Raw genomic sequence first — 18,941 nt, 5'->3', positions numbered from 1 at the left:
ATAGAAAGGCTGGGTCAAATAAAATTTATAAATGAAAGAAAAAAATCAAAAGTGATTTCCAAGTAAGAAATGGAACAAGCACATCATTAAAGGACAACAGTATTTACTTAATTTGGTCAGTTCTTTCTTTTTTATTAATGCAACATTAGAGTTCATTAACAAAATAGCACTGTACCAACATTTTTCCTTGCTAAATATTCCTGCATTAGTATGTAGCACATCATTTTAGTTAACACATTCCTGACAGATAGATTTCATTTAGAATGAGAACTTTCTGACAAATGATAGTTTGATCCACCAAAGCATTGTTCCTGCTAATGTGTTTATTCTCACCACTGAATTTTTGTTTAAATTTATATTTACTGTCAATTACAAGGGGTTTTGAATTAGGCAGATTGAGCTTTCAAGAATTTTAGTAAAGTTAGAGTCCTCTATTTCATCCTACATTCCTGATGCAATTGTGAAGTCTGTTGGTCAACAAAGTAATAAAAACTAATTGAGTTTCACAAGTTAGTTCTCCAGTGAATATAAAAGACTACTTTTATAGATGATGTGATATGTGTGATCTTCAAGAATTCTAAAGATAGAATTGATGGATCCACTGATTCTGCTTTCTGTTTAATTCTCAATTGGTTCAAACCATAATTTTTGTTCATTGAAATCTAAGCTATATGTAAAAAGTGTCAAATACAAATGGGCCAGACTCTCTTGTTTGCAGCATTTAGATGTGGTGTTAGAAGATGCAAAATTAATATTTATTCATTTTGTTTGTTGCTACCAAGAGCAAAAACAAGCATAAACAATGTGATTTTTTAGCTAAATTATGTTTAAGCTGGTACCGCAGGAGTGGTTCTGCAAACAGAATGACATTTATAAATTACATGGTGGAAATGTCACCACAATGTGTCATGCCAATGGACAGCTTATTTGAATGATCTTGTCAGCAGCTTCCATCAGTACAATCAGCTGTAAGACTATCACTGCAAAAGGAAAATCTGACCCAGATTGTTACATAGATATCAATAATAATTGAAATAAAATACTAATATCATTTAGAGATTTTCTTTACTATATAGAAATGTAAACCTCCCTAAAAGCAGAATTTACTACAGAAATTATATAAAAGAGAGCTTAGCTTAAGTGTTCCTTTCAAATTTCTAACCCTTGATTTTAAAGAACTCACTTTTTTTTTCCAAATTACACTTAAGAATTTTGCAAATCTCAAGTTTACCTGAAAGCCAAGAGTTAAATTTCAGAAACAAAATATTGAATTTATAACAGTGCCAGCCCTTAAACATGCAATCTTCTCATGATGATTAGGGTGGTGTTCACATAACCAAAGCAATGGTAATACTATGAAGGAGATTTTGTCCCACAATACCATTTACCTCAGTTCTTCAAATTCAAAAAAAATGTAACTCACATATTGCCTAATTGAATTGTGCAGAGATGAACAGGCCTCAACCCTCAATAATATATAGGCTGCCCTTTTGACATATTGCATCTGTTACATTCTCAAGTCATGTAATTCTGCCTTGAAAAACTGAATCTGTTTTTGCAAGACAGGTAACAGATAGAAGATTTCAGTTCTAATAATACATGTCATTCTACTTCGACACCTCATCTGTAAATCTTTTATAATTTGGGCAACAGATACTACTTTCTAGATACAGGTAGAACACAATGCTTAGAAAATAAAATAGTTATCCGTTTGCAATAGCAGAGGCTGGCGAGCATCATTTTGAGGAAGAAATCACATTTGATCCTGGAACACCGATATACTTATCAAATGGAACAGTTATTTCATGGCTGTTCTTAAAGCAGTGACTTCACTTCCATTGATGCAGGCATTTTGTAGCAATTTGCCCCCGAAAATATAACGCATATATAAAGAGTACTAATGAAACTGTATTCCATTATTTCGAAATAAAGTCCAGAAATTACAATGAAAAAAGGGAATGATAAATTGTTTAAGAGATTTTTCTAAAATTCACAAAGCAGTGTAAATATATCCTCTTAATCCGAAAAAATCTGAAATTGTAGTAGTTGAAACACTGGTAAACTCGTCCATGTATCAATTTAGTATGACAGTTGTGCTGCAAAAAAAGAAGAAATGTTTTTCAGACTTGAAAGAGATTACGATGTTCCATCATGCACTACTGCATACACATGTATTTTGCAATCAGACAATAAAACATGTCACAGTAAGGGATGAACACAACAGCTTGGATTATGCAGTGTCAGTGATGGCAATCAGCATTTACTGTCATACTTGACAAAGATAATACAGTCGATTCTGCTATAACGCGTGTTTTTCAACGCAAATTGGCCTTAACGCAATTGAAAAATTTAGACTGTTACTTGTAGAATGCAAATTTTCCTTACCTGTATTGGCTATAATGCAATTCCAGCCCCATTAATTTAAATGGAGTGGCAGTTGTGCAATTTTCTTATAATGCGAGATCACACGAGAATGGAACTGTCACATTATAGTCCAACAGGTTTAATTGGAAGCACTATAACCTGGTGTTGTGTAATTTTTAACTTTGTACACCCCAGTCCAAGACCGGCATCTCCAAATCATGATATTATATCAAAACTGATTGTAACTTCTGGAGTCAGCGCATGCATAGTTAAACACAAAAATCAAGAAATTGCTTTTTGGGATTTTGGACTTCCCCTTTTAAAATTAATGCTATATAGATTCTAATCTATTAGAAATAGCTGAAGAGATCTTGCCATTTTGTACTCATAGTTTCACTATTGAATCCCGTGAATATGTTAGAGCCTATTGAATGAAGTATAACTAGATTTTTAACATGCACTAAGGTGATAATTATTTCTGAAAAATCTCTCTGGCCTTGAAAGTCTAATTTTATATTTATGGAGTGTCGAGATTCGCCACTGTGAAAAATTTGCATATCTTCAATAAATTTTATATGCTTTCAAGTTTATTATAATTTAACTATCTTAATCTTATATGCATGTCATAATTATTTACATCACTCTATAAAATGCTATTGCAAAGTGAGAGATAATCAGTACGTTTCACCTCCTCCAAGCTTGCTGTCTGTGAAAAACGCTTAATTGCAATTAGTTGCTCAATCAACTTAGTGACATCGCTGTTGTTAAACACCTGGAGATTCACTTGATCTGACTCAAGATTCAAACTCAAAGAGAAAGGACAACTCCACACCAGAGATTACTGGATCCTTTGAGTGTCTTTCTTCACTGACTGCAATATCCATGCCAACGATCCATATACTTTTTACAACTTGATACACGTTACATAAAATAAATAGTAATTGAAAACTGGGCTACTTTTCATAAAAAGGCTTGAATCATGTTTCCACTTTTAAAGAAGTGCTTGTCTAGAGCTAGGATACTTAATATGTAAAATAACTAAGAGGTGAAGAAGGGAAACAAATAAGGAAAAATTAGCATGGAAATGGTTCATTGGAGCAAAATTGAATTTTAAGTGCTTGAAGATTGCAAGAGGAAGCAAAGACAGAAGACAAATTGTCACTTTATAGTACACAACTTGAGGCCTAAAGAATAAACACATTTTATTGAAGCTCTCCATCTTGCACACATCAGGCCAATTTGAAAGAAACAGCAAAGTAAAAGGAAAAATAACATTTTTATTGTATGAGAGCAGAGTACTGACTGTTTGGCAGAAAGAGACTGTTTGGTCAAGGTAATGTCCTGGAAAATTAACTAGAGAATGGCTGACACCTATTTTGTTGAATTGAAACAGGCAAGTGAATGCACAAGTGTTTTTTTTTTCTGACTGCAAAAGAAAAGAGTCGTATCTCAAAGGATAAAAGTGTTGTTTCCCTTTACTTTGGTATTTCTTGTGAATTATCCAGACAAGTATAAAATATCTCTTTTTTCAGCATTACTGAAGACAGAATCATCAGGGTTCACAAGGAAATTGATTTTGTACTATGGCATAAACAGATGGCAAATCAGCAGCTCATTTTACACCTCTTCCCATTTTCATGGAAATATAGGTAGGGAGAGACACGAAATGAAAGAGCAAATCATTGTCCCTCGTTTACACTGTTTAAGACCTCCTCCAGTGAGTGGATATAGGACACTATGAAATAGGTCTTGGTTTTAATAAGATAAAATGTGAAAAAAAAATCTAGTCAAAAGTTATTCCACAAAACGTGTGGCCTCTTGTTGTATTCAGCTGCAAACATTATCATAGGACTAGGTTAGTTTAAAATCTTTTTATCATAAGCAGTCACTATTATTTCAGTGTTTCTGCATGCAGCAGTCAGCAATACAATTACAACTATAGAATTCCAGCCTTGAATAATATTGGATATAGAATGTGGCAATGCAGTTAAATTTGCCCAGTACCTAGAATAGTTTTAATATTTTTTAACTAAGAGAACCAAAACCGTGGCTCTGAAATTTTTAACAAGTCAGACAAAGCAAGGGTGTATTTAGCTTTCATAGTTTTTCCTTTTCTATTTAGGACAATGAGTTTGATACAAGTAACATGAGTATGAATGGTACTGCAAAGAATTTTTTGACTGTTCCGACAGCACAACAGGAGTCCCTAGTCAAGTGCTGATTTTATTTCCTTTCTTAAAATAAAGATTTTAATGGACAATGCATATTAAGCAATGTGTGTAGTTCATGTCTGTGCCAGCCATATACCTAATTCTGAACATTGAATGAACAATCCAAAAGTTTAAAAGGATGCAACCTCTGCCTTTATTAAAGAATGGTGTAATGTTGTTCTTTCTCCCGTGACTGTACATTTCTCCTTAAATGTTCAATTTGAAGTTCAACTATGATGGAATACAAGTATCTATGAAATGAATGCCCTGTGGCAGAAAAATAAGGCCAGTTTTCCACCGCCGTCAAAAGTCTATCCCAGGTTCATAGATCTCAAGTAATTGCCACATCTTATTCTTTGTGTCCACTTCTCGATTTGGGTTAGTGTTAGGGAACAACCTTGCTAATTGTTGGAGTCAGCCACTCTGTTTGGTTGTGTTTCTGCAAGGTCTCATTGCATCATACTACCTACTACCTATACACATCCTACTACCTATACACATCAGTCACCGGACACGACCACCTTCAGAGCAACCTGTCAATAACAGCAGTTGCAGTCCTACAGTGTCGCAAATGTTAGAAAGAGTCAAGGAGATATACAACACGGAAACAGACCCTTCAGTCCGACACGTCCATGCCGAACAGATACTCTAACCTAATGTAATCCCATTTACCAGCACTTAGTCCGTATCCTTCTCAGCCCTTCCTATTCATATACCCATCCAGCTGCCTTTTAAATGCTGTAATTGTACCAGCCTCCACCACTTTGTCTGGCAGCTCATTCCATATGTGCACCACATGATGGTCAGATATGTCTGTTTTCAATGAATGTTATACTGATAACTAATCTAAACCTCACAAATAGATATAAAATATCTCATGGCACTGTATTGATGAATAGAAAGGGAGTTTTTGTTGGTGTGTCATCCAATATTTATCCCTCAATAAAACATTTTACCTGGTTATCATCCCATTGTTATTTATAGGAACTTGGTAGTGGAAATTGACTGCCCATTTAAATATGTTTGTCTTGTAAAAGACACAGGGCAAGTAAAAGTTTATATGGATCAGTGATGATCTTATTTTCATGATGGGTGGAATAATCTTCTCCTATTCCTATGCAAGTTCTTCTTTTTTGCTTTCTCTTCATTGTTCTGATTTGCGATAGTGCCCTATTTCTACAGACTTTACGATAACTGCTGGATTTTTTTCTGAGATTTTAATAATGAAAAACACGTGGGTTAGCACTGCGTCTGTCATTATTGACCAATTGCACTGACAATGGTTGCATGAGGTAACCAATGGAGGGAGCATGGTGACAGGGTTCTAGGCCATGGGAGGCCATTCAATGAATTGTTTTATTAAACACAATTAACACTGCCACTTACCCTGTACGTTATCATAGCATCTCTCACAGTGCACAACACGTTGGTGAACCCAGAAGTTGTCACCAGCACTCAGGTTTTCAAGAGAGGTGTGACAAATTTGGCACTGCAATAAGAAAAGCATCATCATAATTTTTACTTTGTGTAAACTGCTTACAATGAACTAGAACATTATAGCTAAGCCAAATTAAATAAGAGCATAATTTTGGTTTTGTGAAGCACAGGCTGGATATAGATAGTATCACTTACAGCTCATGCAGTTCTGGAGCACAGTTATTTATTTGCAACATCTAAAAACTTATCCCATTGAGCCAATGCTCACATACACTGGGGAGAGGGAAGGGGAGAGGGCCAGTCTAAATAGAAAGACCTGAGATCAACTAGTACTTCATAGCTGGGAGGAGATTTTATAGATTAGCAGATATGGGTAAATCCCAGCTCAATCCTTTGAGAAGTGATCAGGAAGGTGTCAGAGAATATCTGGCTTGTTTTCTCCTTTATTGTCAAGAATATTTTTGAAAAAACGCATTGTATGTTCTAATTGTGAGCAATGTATGCTTGGCTAGTAAATCTTTCATACAGATGGCTAAATTGACAGAGAGAGGTTCATTTTGATTTCAGATTGAATTCTGCCTCCAGTCACCAGCTGAAGTCAAAATTGTGCAGCGTGTCAGAGAATGCACGTGGGCCTTCAACTCAGCACATGATGATTTTATGATGTTAAATAAATTGATGATGGATGGCTTTTTTCTAAATGGATATCCCCTGTTTCCCCACAGGGTGAGAGGGAAAATGTAGAAACCATTAACCACACTGCTTAGCAAATGACATATAAGGGCTCTTTTGTGGGCAAGTGGTAGTGTTCCGAGAGACCTGGATTCAAGTCCCACATGCTTCAGAGAGGTGTGTAATAATATCTCTGAATAGATTGATTGGGAAAATACATTTTTTTTAAATGACAGAGGGACCCTTTTGTGGTGCAGTGGTAGTATTCCTATCTCGACCAAGAGACCCAGATTCAAGTCCCATCTGCACTAGAGGTATGTAATAATACTTCTGAATAAGTCGATTAGAAAAATAGGTTAAATTTAAAAATCTTAAATGATGTAAACAATATGGAAGAAGCACATTGTAGTATTTTTTAATGTTAGCTATTGCAGTGCAATGATCTAGATTAAGTAGTTTTGTTACTCTACAACTTATACCTTAAAGCACGCTGCATGGCAATTAATGTTCAGATCTTCCAAGATCATTCTAGCACCGTGTTCGATGGGTTTGTAGCACTGGCTGCACTTATTTTTATCCGAGGATCTCCTGCAAACCAAACAAATATTTCTTCAAAATTACTGAGAACATACTAAAAAAGCATCGTGATTGCCTGCCCTAGCACTCAATTGAGCTACCTGCTCCAGGAGAAGCATACCAGTGAAAGAAACATGAAGGAAATAAAAGGCAAATGATGATCTTTTTGTTTCTGATCACTTCTGTTGTTCCAGTATCATAGCACATTTTGACATATAGGGCAAAAAAAACAAACATCACCTTGTTTTAGTCATAGAGATGTACAAACAGAAACAGACCCTTCATCCAACTCATCTGTGCCAACCAGATATTCTAAACTAATCTCGTCCCATTTGCCAGCATTTGACCCATATTCCTCTAAATCCTTCCTATTCAAATATCCATCCAGATGCCTTTTAACTGCTGGAATTGTACCAGCCTCCACCACTTCCTCTGGCAGTTTATTCCATACACGCACCACCCTGTGTGTGAAAAAGTTGCCCTTGGATCCCTTTTATATCTTTTCCTTCTTACCCTAAACTTATGCCCTCTAGTTCTGGACTCCCTCACCAAGGGAAAAGTCCTTATATATTTACTGAATCCATGTCCCTCATGGTCTTATAAACATTTATTAGGTCACCTTTCAACCTCCGACAACCCAGGGAAAACAGGCCCAGTCTATTGAGCCTCTTCCTCTATCAAACCCTCCAACCCCAGCAACATCTTTGTAATTTTTTTCTGAACCCCTTAAGTTCACAACGTCTTTCCTGTTGGAGTGAGACCAGAATTGACAACAGTATTCCAAAAGTAGCCTACCTATGTTCTGTACAACCACAACATGACCTCCCAACTCAATGCACTGACCAATAAAGAAAAACATACCAAACGCTTTCTTCACTATCCTATCTAACTGCAACTCCACTTTCAAGAAACTATGAACCTGTTTTGTCGAAACTGAATATTAAAAAAATGGGCACCACCTACTTCATTACCTGGGCATGAACTTAAATCTAACTTCAGACAGTTTCCTATTTAAGCTGGAAGTCCAGGCAGAAACTGTGACAAATAACAATAAAAGAACAAAAGAAAAAACTCATAATAATGTGAAATCATGCTTAGTAAGTTTGCTTTTTTCTGAACCAAAGCCAACACTGTCCATTGTAAGTTGCATTTCAGGCATCAAAGAAAGAGAAGTAGAAATCCAGAAAATAAGAGGCCAAAGAAACTCATTTAATGAACATGTCGAGCCCTTCCATGGAATTTTACCACCTTTCTGAAACACTAATAGTTATAGATATTATGAAATGTTATTCAGAATTTGAAACACTTTTGTATCTTACCAATAATTTTAATAAAAATGATATCACTTGACATTTTAAAATTTACTTTTTCATCTGATTTTGGCATCACTGACAGAGTTTTTGTTGTCTGTCCCTTATTGCCCTTGATCTCTGCGGCTTGCTCCACCATTTCAGAACACAGTTAAGGGTCAGCCACATTGTTGTGGACCTGGTATCACATACAGGCCAGAGTGGGTAAGAATGGCAAATTTCATTCACTGAAGGAAAACAGTAAATCAAGTGGAATTTTATAACAACTGATGATAGTTGCTGTGATTATTATTACAGAGACCAGTTTGCAATTCCAGATTTATTAAGTGAATTTAAATTCCACCAGTCACTGTGATCAGGTTCTGACTCAGAGACAGTGACACCAGCCCTTATGCCACAAAACCTCATTTAGGTTACATCCTGCCTGAGAATACAACTCGAAGAAAGTGAGGACTGCAGATGCCGGAGCTCAGAGTTGAGAGTGTAGTGCTGGAAAAGCACTGCAGGTCGGGCAGCATCTGAGGAGCAGAAGAATCGACGTTTCGGGCATAAGCCCTTCATCAGGAATGAGACTTGTGGGTTGGGGCTGAGAGATAAATGGGAGGGGGTGGGGTTGTGGGGAAGGTAGAGGGAAAAGCAATAGTTGGATGAAGGTGAGGAAGAAGATGATAGGTCAGAGGGTGGAGTGATGGATGGGTCAGGAGGGCGGTGCTGAGTTGGAGGCTTGGGACTAGGATAATGTGGAGTGAGGGGAAATGAGGAAGCTGTTGAAATCCACATTTATCTTGTGTGGTTACAGGGTCCCAAGGCGAAATATGAGGCGTTCCTCCTCCAAGCATTGGGTGGTAATGGTTTGGTGGTGGAGGAGGTCCAGGACTGGCATGTCCTTGATGGAGTAGGAGGGGGAGTTGAAGTGTTCAGCCATAGGGCAGTGGGTTTGGTGGGTGCAGGTGTCCCAGAAATGTTTTCTGAAATGATCCACAAGAAGGCGTTCTGTCTCCCCAATGTAGAGGAGGCCACACCGGGTGTAACAGATACAGTCGATGATATTTGGAGAGGTATAGGTAAATTTCTGACAGATGTGGAAGGATCCGTAATATTGGCACCTTGGACGGAGGTGAGGGGGTTGGTGTGGGCGCAAGTTTTGCAATTCCTGCGGTGACAGGGAAAGGTGTCAGGAGTGGGGTGTGGACTGGGGGGGGGAGTGTGGACCTGACAAGGGATTCATGGAGGGAAAGATCTTTTTGGAACATTGATAGGGGTGGGGAGAGAAATTTATCTCTGGTGGTGGGGTCTGTTTGGAGGTGGCAGAAGTGGCAAAGGATGATGCGTTGTATGCGGTGGTTGGTGGAGTGGATGGTGAGGACCAAAGGGGTTCTATCCTTGTTGCATTGGGAGGGGTGGGGTTCAAGGGCGGTGGTGCGTGAAGTGGAGAAGATCCGCGAGAGGGCATCGTCAACCATGTGGTAAGGGAAGTTGCGATCGTGGAAAAAGGAGGCCATCTGGGACTTTGAGGTGGAACTGGTCATCCTGGGAACAAATACAGCAGAGTTGGAGGAATTTGGAATAAGGGATGGTGTTTTTACAAGAGGTAGGGTGGGAGGAGGTGTAGTATAGCTAGCTGTGGGAGTTGGTGGGTTTATAGTATATGTCTGTGATTAGTTGGTCAGCAGAGATGGTGATAGAGAGGTCCAGGAAGGGGAGGGAGGTTTCCGAGATGGTGTAAGTGAATATGAGGTCAGGGTGGAAGGTGTTGGCAACGTTAATGAACTATTCGACTTGCTTGTGGGAGCACGAGGCGGCGCCGATATAGCAGAGGAACAGTTGGAGTGTCGTGCCGGTGTAACTGTGGAAGATGGGCTGTTCCGCATATCCAACAAACAGACAGGCATAGCTGGGTCCTATGCGGGTGCCCATGGCTACCCCTTTGGTTTGGAGGAGGTGGGAGGTTTGGAAGGAGAAGTTGTTGAGGGTGAGCTCCAGTTCAGCCAGGCGGATGAGGATGTCGGTGGAAAAGTACTGTTTGGGATGGCGTGAGAGGAAGAAACAGATGGCTTGGAGACCTTCGTCATGGCAGATCGATGTGTACGTGGACTGGACATCCATCGTGAAGATGAGACTTGGGAGCCGGGGAAATGAAAATCTTGGAGGAGGTGAAGGGCATGGGTGGTGTCATGAATGTAGGTGGAGAGTTCCTGTACTAAGCGAAACAGGATGGTGTCAAAGTAGGAAGAGAAGAGTTCAGTGGGACAGGTGCAGACTGAGACAATGGGTCGACCGGGGCAGTCAGATTTGTGAATCTTCGGTATGAGATAAAGTTGGGCACTGCGGGCTTCATGGACAATGAAGTTAGAGCTGTGGTTGGGAGATCACCAGAGGTGATGAGGTTGTGGATGGTCTGGGAGATGATGGTTTGGTGATGGGAGGGCAGGTCATGATCAAAAGGGGCAGTGTCTTCGAGTTAGTGCCTGGCTTCAACAGTATAGATGTCGGTACGTCAAACTACTACTGCTCCCCCCCTCCCCTTGTCTGTGGGTTTGATGGTGAGGTTGGGGTTGGAGTGAAGGGCTGCATGTTGCAAGGGCGAGAGGTTGGAGTGGATGAGGTAGTTGGAGAGTTTGAGGTGGTCGATGTCATGGCGGCAGTTTGAAATGAAGAGGTCAAGGGCGGGTAACAGGCCAGCACGGGGTGTCCAAGTGGATGGAGTGTGTTGGAGATGGGAGAAGTGGTCGTCGGTGGGAGGGCGGGTGTCTTGGTTGAAAAAGTGGGCACAGAGGCAGAAGCGGCGGAAGAAATGTTCAAGGTCACAGCGTGTGTCGAACTCATTAATCTGGGACCGTAGAGGGATAAAGGTGAGGCCTTGTCCAACTCATTCAGTTTGCAAGGCAGTGTTTTTCATTTTCATCTGTGAATGTTTATACAAGATTAACTAGTTGACAAAATGACTAGCATGTGGTTCACTTAATGCCACCAGCCTAGGTTTGATGCCTACTCTAGCTAAGATAGATTTGGAATTTGCCTCCTTGACCCATGATTGAAAGATATTGGAAAATAATCACTGATAAAAGAAAAATTGCTCAGCATAAAGCATCAGCAGATCAATGCAGCTTTGTGCATAGCACATACAAACGTTTATATATATTAATTATAGTTCCTTGATTGTTCTGTTTCCATTTTGACCACAGCTGATCCAGCAGATTGTAAAAGGCCATGATCTATTAGTAGGAAAGTCCTGGTCCATAATTGCTGGATTCGTCTACATTTGTGGTTAGTTTATGTACTGACTTTGCCAAGATTATCAGTAATATTGAAAATGTCATTGTCATCGTGACTTGTAGTATTTTATTACAGCCACAAAGTGTCAGTACCATGCAATTCTCAAATCAAAAGCATGGTAAAACTCATCCTCTTCCAAACCCACAGTCTGCATTAACACTAACTTCAGAAGAGTATTATGCTACAATACTGTGAATCCCTTCTTACATTGTTCATCTTAATGATTTCATGTCAAGGTAGATATCAGGAATTGACTGAAAAACTATACCTAATTCACTTCACTTACAACAGACCTTTTCAATTTGGGGTTTGCAAGCCCAGGTGGGGTCACAAGCTGAGAATTTGGTGTCATTAGTTGCGAGTTAAGAAGCAATAGAGACTGCAATGGAGCTTTGACTGAATTAAAATAGCTGTGCTCTCTCTCCAACAGGCTTCCACTCTCAGAGCCATCACCCATTCCCAACCAAACCCACTATCACGGTCACCCCAACACATCCTCAGTTCTCACTGAAGGGTTGTGACAATTTCTTAAATAAGGGCCACAGCAGGAAAAGGAAAATGAAAGGTGGTTGCAAACAGAAAATGCTTCCACCCTGCTGGATTGAACTGAATGCAAAGCTAAGCCTCCAAGGTTTTAACTCACTGAATCCACAACTGCCACTTTCATATCCACAAATCATGCTGTGTTATTTCACATTTTGGCTTATAATATTCCAAAAACAAAACAAGGTTTATGCTAATTGGACAGGAATGTAAGTACTTTTCCTTTGTCTCACAACTTGGCAAATCCATTACCGCATTAACAGACATATTCAACAAAATTAAAGACATTCAAAAATAATATGTTTATCTTACTGTTCAGCACTGGTGAAGGCAGTAGTTAAACTTATCACTTTTGCAGGACTCTTGCCATCAGAGAGAGATGAGCTATAGAAAAAAAAAAGAGTTAATTGCATTATTATTCTGTCACTATGTCACTCATTAGGACTAAATCTGGCACCTTGCTTCAGTGAAAACAAGGAAACCGGAGCCAAAACAAAAACTAGGCCTCCAGCTTTGCAACAATTCAAGGCGCACGCTGCCAGAGGCCACTTCTTTCACCATCAGTAACCAAACTTTCTGAATATTAGCAGGGCAGAGTTTTGGGAGAAGGTGGTGAAATGGCAGGGTGTAGAATTGGAAGAGATGTTAACAAGTGGGCTGTTGGAATGTTGGGCTCTTCTCTTCTTTGTAATGGTAGTGTGAATGCCTTGAGCAGCGCCAGAGGAAAAAGTAATCTGAGTCAATTTCAGATATTTTTCACAGTTCTTTGGGTCACAATATGGTATTTGCCATGATTGCCACTATTAGCACCTTGTGGCACTCCCATTATGTGGCCCAGAGAAAGAGTTGTTGAAATAGTTTGTTGATATCTTTGTCTATACTTTATCTAGTGCCTGTATAATAATGGTATAGGAGCATTTTCATATAGGAACCAATTTAGTTAATAAGGTGGTTTATTGCATGATATTAATAAGTACAATTACATTACTATTCAAGCAGGAGGCTGGAAGAACACAGCAAGTCAGGCAGCATCAACAACATAATCTAAGGGCACCTTTTGCCGAGCATCTCAGCAGGGCCAGCCTGACCTCCTAGTCACTGCCAATTTCAATTCCCATTCCTACTCCCTCTCCAATATGACCATCTTTGGTCTCTTCCATTGCCACAGTGAATCAGACCTCAAATTGGCAGAACAACACTTTATCTTCTGCCTGAGCAGTCTACAGCCCAGAGGACTCAACATTGGGTTCTCTAAATTCAAATAACCTTCTCACCCATCCCCAGACTCCTGTTCCAGCCCCGCCTCCTCCCTTCCATTCTACTGGCTAACCCCACCTCCCACCTACCAACTGGATTAATTCCTTCATTCGACCAATCAGGCTGTACCCTTTACCTGTGTTCACTAATCACTACATCACCACTTGCTCCCTCCCCACCCAAAACCCTACACCACCACCCTTTTATCTTCAGCTCCCTCTGTCTCCATCCCCATTCTTGAAGAAGGGTTAGACCCAAAACATTGACTTCTCCACTTCCTGATGCTAGTTGGCTTATTGTGTTCTTTCAGCTTCATGCTTACCTACTTTGAATTCCAGCAGCTGCAGATTTTTTTTTGTCTCAACATTACTATTCAAGCACTTAGTAATTACTAGGACTCTCTGAATCTTGTACAGAATACATCTGCTCCCTATGAAGGCTACAGGTAAACTCCTTGTCCCCAATTTTAGACTGTGTGCAACATCATGAGATTGGATGGAACTCAAGGCAACAGGAATATTAACTGCTTCTGAACTATAGCCTTATACAACTGACATGGCTTTGGCTGCAAAATTATGACCTGTTACAATCAAAGCCAGGCACAGCTTCTATCCCTATGAGATTCTGTTCCTCTGATGCATGCTCACAATTAACTAGGAAAGTGAGGACTGCAGATGCTGGAGATCAGAGTCGAGTGTGTGTTGCTGAAAAAGTGCAACAGGTCAGGCAGCATCTGGGGAGCAGGAGAATCAATGTTTTGGGCATTAATTATGCCTGAAGCGTCAATTCTCCTGCTCCTTGGAGCTGCCTGACCTGCTGTGCTTTTCCATCAACACACTCTCGATTCACAATTAACACAGCCCAAGCATCTAGAATTTTCTCCCTTAAACACCTCACCTATGGATTTGAAATTTGGGAGACTGTGTCAGAATAGAGTGACTGGAGGAATTCCAGATGTTAGGACAATTATCTCATTACCGCACAGTCAGTGTGTGATGGTATGATTCCAGAAGGAAGGCAGAGCAAAAATTGGACTGCTGGTAGTATCAATGACTGAAATAAATAATTGTGGGTTTTGGGGTTGGGATGAGAAGGTCTATGGACCCATGAGACAGGAAAGGTTTGTTGGGAGTAATCCTTGCAAAACAAAATTTTCAGCAGATATGTTACTTCTCTATTACAGACTGTACTAAATTTCATTTCAAGAGTGCACTTCGGATTGTGAGAAATATCAACACAGTGCACTTAATTTGCAACAATTCTGTCTACTTACCATCACCAACTCGTACCCCAAATTCCAATCTGTACATCCAATTCTCCTTCTGTGACCCTCAAAAGCGAGTTTTAACATGTTTGTTTCTAATCAGAATTGAGGATGGTCTTCCCAGTTTTTAATAAAGTTAAATGCTTAAGAACAAATCTGAATACAGTGTTGAAAATAGTTGAGTGTACCTGGAGTTCCTGATCTTTGAATAACTTGGAGATTGGTATGAGTCACCATCTTCAATAAGATTCTCACTTGGAGGGCTGGCATAAAAACATTATCAATTACTTGTTGCATCTCAGTAAAATATATCCTGTTCAGTACTCCTCTAGCCATTAATCATAATTTTTCTTTGTTCCTTTAATGAGCGCAGTATATCAGACTGTATCTCACTTGCCTCATATATATCTGAATTTTTTCTAAGCACAGATAATATAATCTGTAAAGTTTTCCAGACATATGTCCAAAGATGATGATGTCCATAGAGTAGACTGTCTGAAATTGCAACTTCCATTTCTCTCTTCCCCTTGGGGAACTGGCTGGATAGTTTGTTGTATGCGGAACACTCATCCATCTCCTTACCTTTGGTTAAATCAGTATAGCAGAACTCTCCCTCAACAAATGGATTGTTATGATAATAAATTGTGACTTTTGCACTGTGCATTCATCTTTGTTGTTAGCCATTCAATACTCGATTCAGTAATTTCATTGTATCAATCATTGCTATTGATCAATTAAAGTGCTGCTTAGCTGTCTACCTTCACATTAGCAAAACCAAGCAAGCATACAGGGCTTCTATCTACATTAAGAAATGCTTTGTGCATCTCGGATACCTTGGTACATGCAAGTGTTCTGAATAGCAGCCATACTGAAATTATAACAAGTATTAAGAATCCTCAGCACCTGAGTTCCTGCTGTGAGCTCCCATATTGTGAAGCACCACATCAGTTACAGGAAATTATTATAACATTTCGCACCACATAAAGACCAGCCTTTTGGTGATATCAACTTTGAATAAAAGGTTTTGTGGGCGGCACGGTGGCACAGTGGTTAGCACTGCTGCCTCGCAGCGCCAGAGACCCGGGTTCAATTCCCGACTCAGGCGACTGACTGTGTGGAGTTTGCACGTTCTCCCCGTGTCTGCGTGGGTTTCCTCCGGGGGCTCCGGTTTCCTCCCACAGTCCAAAGATGTGCAAGTCAGGTGAATTGGCCATGCTAAATTGCCCGTAGTGTTAGGTAAAGGGGTAAATGTAGGGGTATGGGTGGGTTACGCTTCGGCGGGTCGGTGTGGACTTGTTGGGCCGAAGGGCCTGTTTCCACACTGTAAGTAATCTAATCTAATCTAATCTAATCTAACAGAGCCATTATAGGATGAACCCAAAATTCTACCTATGTACATTGTCATTGGATTCTAATGTCTGTGGCAAAAGGCTGTCACTTGAACTTGTGTGAAGCAAATCAACTTAATCAGTTTTATTAGCAGTCCATTAACCATTCTTCATGTGTGTGTCCTGCCAATGAGTCAAATCAGACTATTCCATCAGGGAGAGATAATGAGAATAATCTGGTCTTTACAATAAGCTCGCAAAGCATAGGGTGATCTGACATAAGCAGGAAGGAAGAAGGAAGGAGAGCGGCGGTTGCGGGGGGGGGGGGGGAATAGAGAGAGAGATTATAGGGAGTTCATAAAAATACCTGTTTTCCTTGTAGGATGATCGAGATTCAGAAAGATCTGGCTTTACAATTGGGCTTTTATCTTTAAGTGAATTAGAGCTGAAAGAGACAAACATTAATTAAGATATTTATATTAACTGATGTATACATCTCACTGAACATAGGTACCTTGAATTGGTGAACCTGAACTGTGTTTTATACCATGTGAATTATTAAATGATCAACTGGCACACTGAAGGTCAATGTTACTGTTGACCAACTGTGTAAAATAGTATCTATAAGATGCATGGAAGGCAAATAATAGAGATACAATAATAAAAAATTGTGAAATTATCCCAATTTATGATTAATGAGTCGACCACAATTATGACATAACTATAGAATTAAGAATCATATTTGCCTGGTCCCAATCCTGTCTCTCATTTTCTACATCAACATGGTGTGGTGTGCAACCTTTCAAACTCAAAAGACTCGAACTCAACTAACGAGGAAGATACATTTAGATGAAGTAGGGTAGGAAAGGCTAAAGGTCCTGTCTCTTTGCCATACACTTGATGCAACCCAATATGAGCAAAGGCCAAGCTGTTTCCATGGTAACTCTTGAACACTGGAAGAAAAACTCACATCATTTACCTTTGTTTTAGATGCCAAATTTCCTACCTCAGTGCATCCTTTGTGCATCTCGGATTCCTTGGTACATACAAATGTTCTGAATAGCAGCCATTGTAAAATGACAAGAAATGTTAAGAATCCTCTGCATCTGAGGATTTGTTGGAGGATATAACAAAGCTTTGATGGGGACTGTCAACATGAACTGAATGAGCTGAATTTACATCCACAAAGTAGGTAGTTCAAGGTTGGAAATGTTCAGACTTAGAGGACCACCTCCTTGTTATAGTGATCTTTATTCCAGGGAGGGGTGTGGGCAGAGCAGGAGAGAATTGGGCCCCGTGACCCCAGTTACAGATCATGGGGTCAGCAAGTGTTGAAAGGACTGCCTTAGTTTTCTGGGACATTAGCCCTGTGTGTTAGAAGTTATCACACTCTTTAGCCCTCATCCCTCATACACCTGATGTTAGGGAGAGAACTAGATGTCTGACTAGCGCTTTCTGTTAATATAGATCCTAGATGAATTTACTATGAATTCCTGGCCGAACTCCAAGATTTACAAATGTATTATGTCAGCAGAGGTCTGATAGGATAATTCAAAGGAGTGTTTACTTGCTTCCTTGACATCTTTATTAGGTTACACTAAGTTTTCCTTCTAAGATCTATTTTATCAGTATTAAGAGGTGTGAGCTGGGTGAAACTACTTATATCGGCCTGGTCTGATTGACAAATTTATAATGTAGTAGGAACAGTGTGTTTTTGACAAAGAAAATTCGAATATTTTTTCTCACAATTTCAACACTTGCCATTTTTATTATAAACCTCATGTTTCTGTACATGCTGAATAGTAATGAAAGGTCCATGGAGGGTACCGAGATGGTATGGAAGCCATTTATGAGGAATGAGAAGCCTGGAAGTGGCATAAAGACCTTGAAAGTGTATTGGATGACACATGTGGAACATGAAGTGGTGTGTCGGGCATGGGCAGCACCTTTTAAAGTTTCCTTTCGATAATGGATCCAGACAATGGTTCACAGCTTCTCTTGAAGACCTGTGAATAATGAGTCAGCCAGAATCTAGCCCAACTCCAGAACTGCTATGAGGTGCCGAACACTGCAATAGAGCCAGCCTGGTGGTTGTGTAGGATGTGGGCTCAAAACCTTCACCCTGAACCCGTACTGGCAAAAGTTGTAAATATTGGGAATAGGAGCAAGACCCTCAGGGATCCAGCTGACATTTTTAAACAACTTCACAGTCAGCCTAATCCTCCAGGAATCCATGTATTCTCAGTGTGCTAATATCAAATTAATGTACAATTAACCACTTGTCTAGACAGATCTCACAATTTTTAGTAAAAGTATAATTTGGTATTCTTTAAGGCACATGCTAGTGAGATTAGTTTGGGCCATAAATTAAGGCAAGGTCATTTCAGTTGATCTGCATTGAAATATTGATAGAGGCACAAAGTTTGTACCTGAAAGTCCTGCTTGATTTAGTATAAGAAGTTGGTGTTTCGTAAGGTTCATCTTTGGGAAGAGCATTTTCACTTGTAGACCTAAAATAAAGACAAAATTAATGGTTTGTTTTCTAATTTTGCTTGCAAAATTCCTCTGTAATTTTCTGATATTGTGAGATGTGACAATACTGTAAATGCAAGGTAGTGTTCATTTTCAGTGCAAAACAAGATGTGCTCTGTTTTCCCTTGGTCTTTTTCAAGAATTTCATGACAGCTCCACTATTTATTAGCAA

The 18,941-nt window shown here is 39.6% G+C and overlaps 1 protein-coding gene across 9 annotated transcripts in view; it reads right to left on the bottom strand.

Moving 5' to 3' along the window:
- Window positions 1-102: 102 nt before the first annotated feature.
- Window positions 103-18,941, bottom strand: part of scel (sciellin) — a 76,681-nt gene continuing 57,842 nt past the window's right edge. For all 9 annotated transcript variants that reach the window (XM_043691424.2, XM_043691426.2, XM_043691422.2 and 6 more), the window contains 7 exons: window positions 18,667-18,747; window positions 16,605-16,682; window positions 15,098-15,172; window positions 12,701-12,772; window positions 7,163-7,271; window positions 5,961-6,063; window positions 103-2,096 (listed from right to left, as the gene is read on the bottom strand). In XM_043691424.2, the coding sequence (XP_043547359.1) occupies window positions 2,080-2,096; window positions 5,961-6,063; window positions 7,163-7,271; window positions 12,701-12,772; window positions 15,098-15,172; window positions 16,605-16,682; window positions 18,667-18,747 (535 nt within the window). In that variant the 3' untranslated portion in view covers window positions 103-2,079. The remainder of the gene's footprint in view (window positions 2,097-5,960; window positions 6,064-7,162; window positions 7,272-12,700; window positions 12,773-15,097; window positions 15,173-16,604; window positions 16,683-18,666; window positions 18,748-18,941) is intronic.

This window comes from Chiloscyllium plagiosum, unplaced genomic scaffold (assembly GCF_037043375.1).
Source record: "Chiloscyllium plagiosum isolate Xiang-an unplaced genomic scaffold, Cpla_swu_hap1 HiC_scaffold_6, whole genome shotgun sequence".
Lineage (NCBI taxonomy): Eukaryota > Metazoa > Chordata > Chondrichthyes > Orectolobiformes > Hemiscylliidae > Chiloscyllium > Chiloscyllium plagiosum.
Note: the sequence above shows the minus strand (reverse complement) of the source record. Positions and strands in the feature narration are given on the sequence as shown.